Consider the following 1,879-nt stretch of genomic DNA (forward strand, 5'->3'; position numbering starts at 1 on the left):
CTCCCCGCTCGGGGTCGGCGGCTCGGCCCGGGGGTCCCGGCCCGGGGGTGGGCGGGCGGGGGCCGGGCCGAGGGGAGGAGGGGGGCGGGCGAGGGCGGGGGGTCCCGGGGCGGCGCGGCGTGGGAGCCGGCGGGGTCTCGCGTGGCGGGGCCGGGGCGGCGGGCGGTGCCGGTCCCGGCACGCTCCCGCCGGGCTGATAAGATAAAAGCGTGCCAAGGGGTGGGTGCGGGCGGGGGGGCGCACACGCCGCCCGGTCGGGAAATCCCCATTGTCTGCCGGCCCTATATATATAGGGGCTTAACGGCAGTCGTGTGCCGGCCGCGCAACCTTTCCTGCCCGCACTCGAGGGATCAGCGGGGAGGGGGGGAGCGGCGGGGGGCGCGGAGCCAGAGCCGCTCTCCTGCCCCGCAGCCTCGCCGGGGCTCAGCGGGCACAGCCGCGGGGGAGAGGGCTCCCCCGGGCCGGCCGCAGCGCCGCTCCCCGCCGGCTAAGGCGGGCTTGGCTTTGCAGGATGGCCCCGCAGAGCGACCGCTCGCCGGGCGAAGGGCAGCCCTATTTCGGCGGCGCCGAGGACGTCCCCTCCGCGGCCGGCGGCGGCTCCGCGGGCAGCCGGGGCGCCTCGCCGGCCCGCACCGCCCTGGCCCCGCGGGAGGCGGCGGCCCGCAGGAAGGGGAAGGCGCGGCGGGGCCGCGGCAAGGCGCGGAGCGAGGGGCTGCTCAGCAAGCAGAAGAGGAGCCGGCGGATGAAGGCCAACGACCGGGAGAGGAACCGCATGCACCACCTCAACTCCGCCCTGGACGCGCTCCGCAGCGTCCTGCCCACCTTCCCCGACGACGCCAAGCTCACCAAGATCGAGACGCTCCGCTTCGCCCACAACTACATCTGGGCGCTCACCCAGAGCCTCCGCCTGGCCGAACAGGGCCTGCCCGAGCCCCCCCCGCCGCCGCCCCCCCCCCGCCGCCGCCGCCGCCGCCGCCACCTCCCCCGGGCCCTGGGACTCGCCCTGCCCCGCCGTCCCGCCGCCCGCCGCCCTGCGCCGCGGCCCCGCCGCCTTCCCCGCCTTCCTCTGAGCCCGCCGCCCGGCTGCTTTCCCCCCGCTTTTGGCCTGCAGACAGCCGGCGGGGCGGAGGGGGACCCCGCGCTGCGCGCCGGGGGTCGGCGGGCGCCCCGCTCCCCCCGCCCCGTCCCGCTTGGCTGAAGCGCAGCGGGAGCGGGCGGACAGAAAAAAATCACAGTTTTGTACTCGGAAACGGTAAATTATATTAATTTGTCGCTATCGGTATTTATTGATTATATTTCGTAACAAATATATATTTTGTATATAAGAGTGGTTTGGCAGCGGTGGTCCGGCTGTTTGTACCGGGGAGGGGAGCCGCGGCTGTATTTTGGTTTTTTTTTTTGAAGAAGAAGAAGAAGACGAGAATAAAGTGTGTCGCGGTCAGACCTGTGCAACACCGTGTGTTTTTTTTCTACCGAGGGCTCTCCACGGGTTTCAAAATCCTGCGCAGCCCGCGCCGGGGAGGGCAGCGCCGGCCCCGCGGGGGCTTGCGCGGGTCCCGGGCAGTGTGCCCGCTGCGGGGGCGGTGTGCCCGCTGCGGAGGCGGTGTGCCCGGTGCGGGGGCGGTGTGCCCGCTGCGGAGGCGGTGTGCCCGGTGCGGGGGCGGTGTGCCCGCTGCGGAGGCGGTGTGCCCGGTGCGGGGGCGGTGTGCCCGCTGCGGACGCTCCCCTGCGCGGGGAGGAGCGGCGATGGAGAGCGGCGCAGCGGGGTCCAGTGCCTGTGAGCAGGTCGGCGTGTGCCCGTCGGGGCCCACGCACGCATTTAAAGCCGGGCTCTCCCTGCAGAAGCCGTTTCCCGCAGGGCTGCGGCCGGCCCGTTGGT

At 73.4% G+C, this 1,879-nt stretch overlaps 1 protein-coding gene across 1 annotated transcript; it reads left to right on the forward strand.

Moving 5' to 3' along the window:
• Nucleotides 1-511: 511 nt before the first annotated feature.
• NEUROG3 (neurogenin 3) lies at nucleotides 512-1,070 on the forward strand (the record flags this gene model as incomplete). Its single annotated transcript, XM_082309221.1, is given in 2 exon segments — nucleotides 512-946; nucleotides 948-1,070. Coding segments are annotated over 2 exon segments (558 nt in total).
• Nucleotides 1,071-1,879: the final 809 nt, after the last annotated feature.

The sequence above is a fragment of the Platalea leucorodia genome (genome assembly GCF_965183815.1).
Source record: "Platalea leucorodia genome assembly, chromosome: 4".
Taxonomy (NCBI): domain Eukaryota; kingdom Metazoa; phylum Chordata; class Aves; order Pelecaniformes; family Threskiornithidae; genus Platalea; species Platalea leucorodia.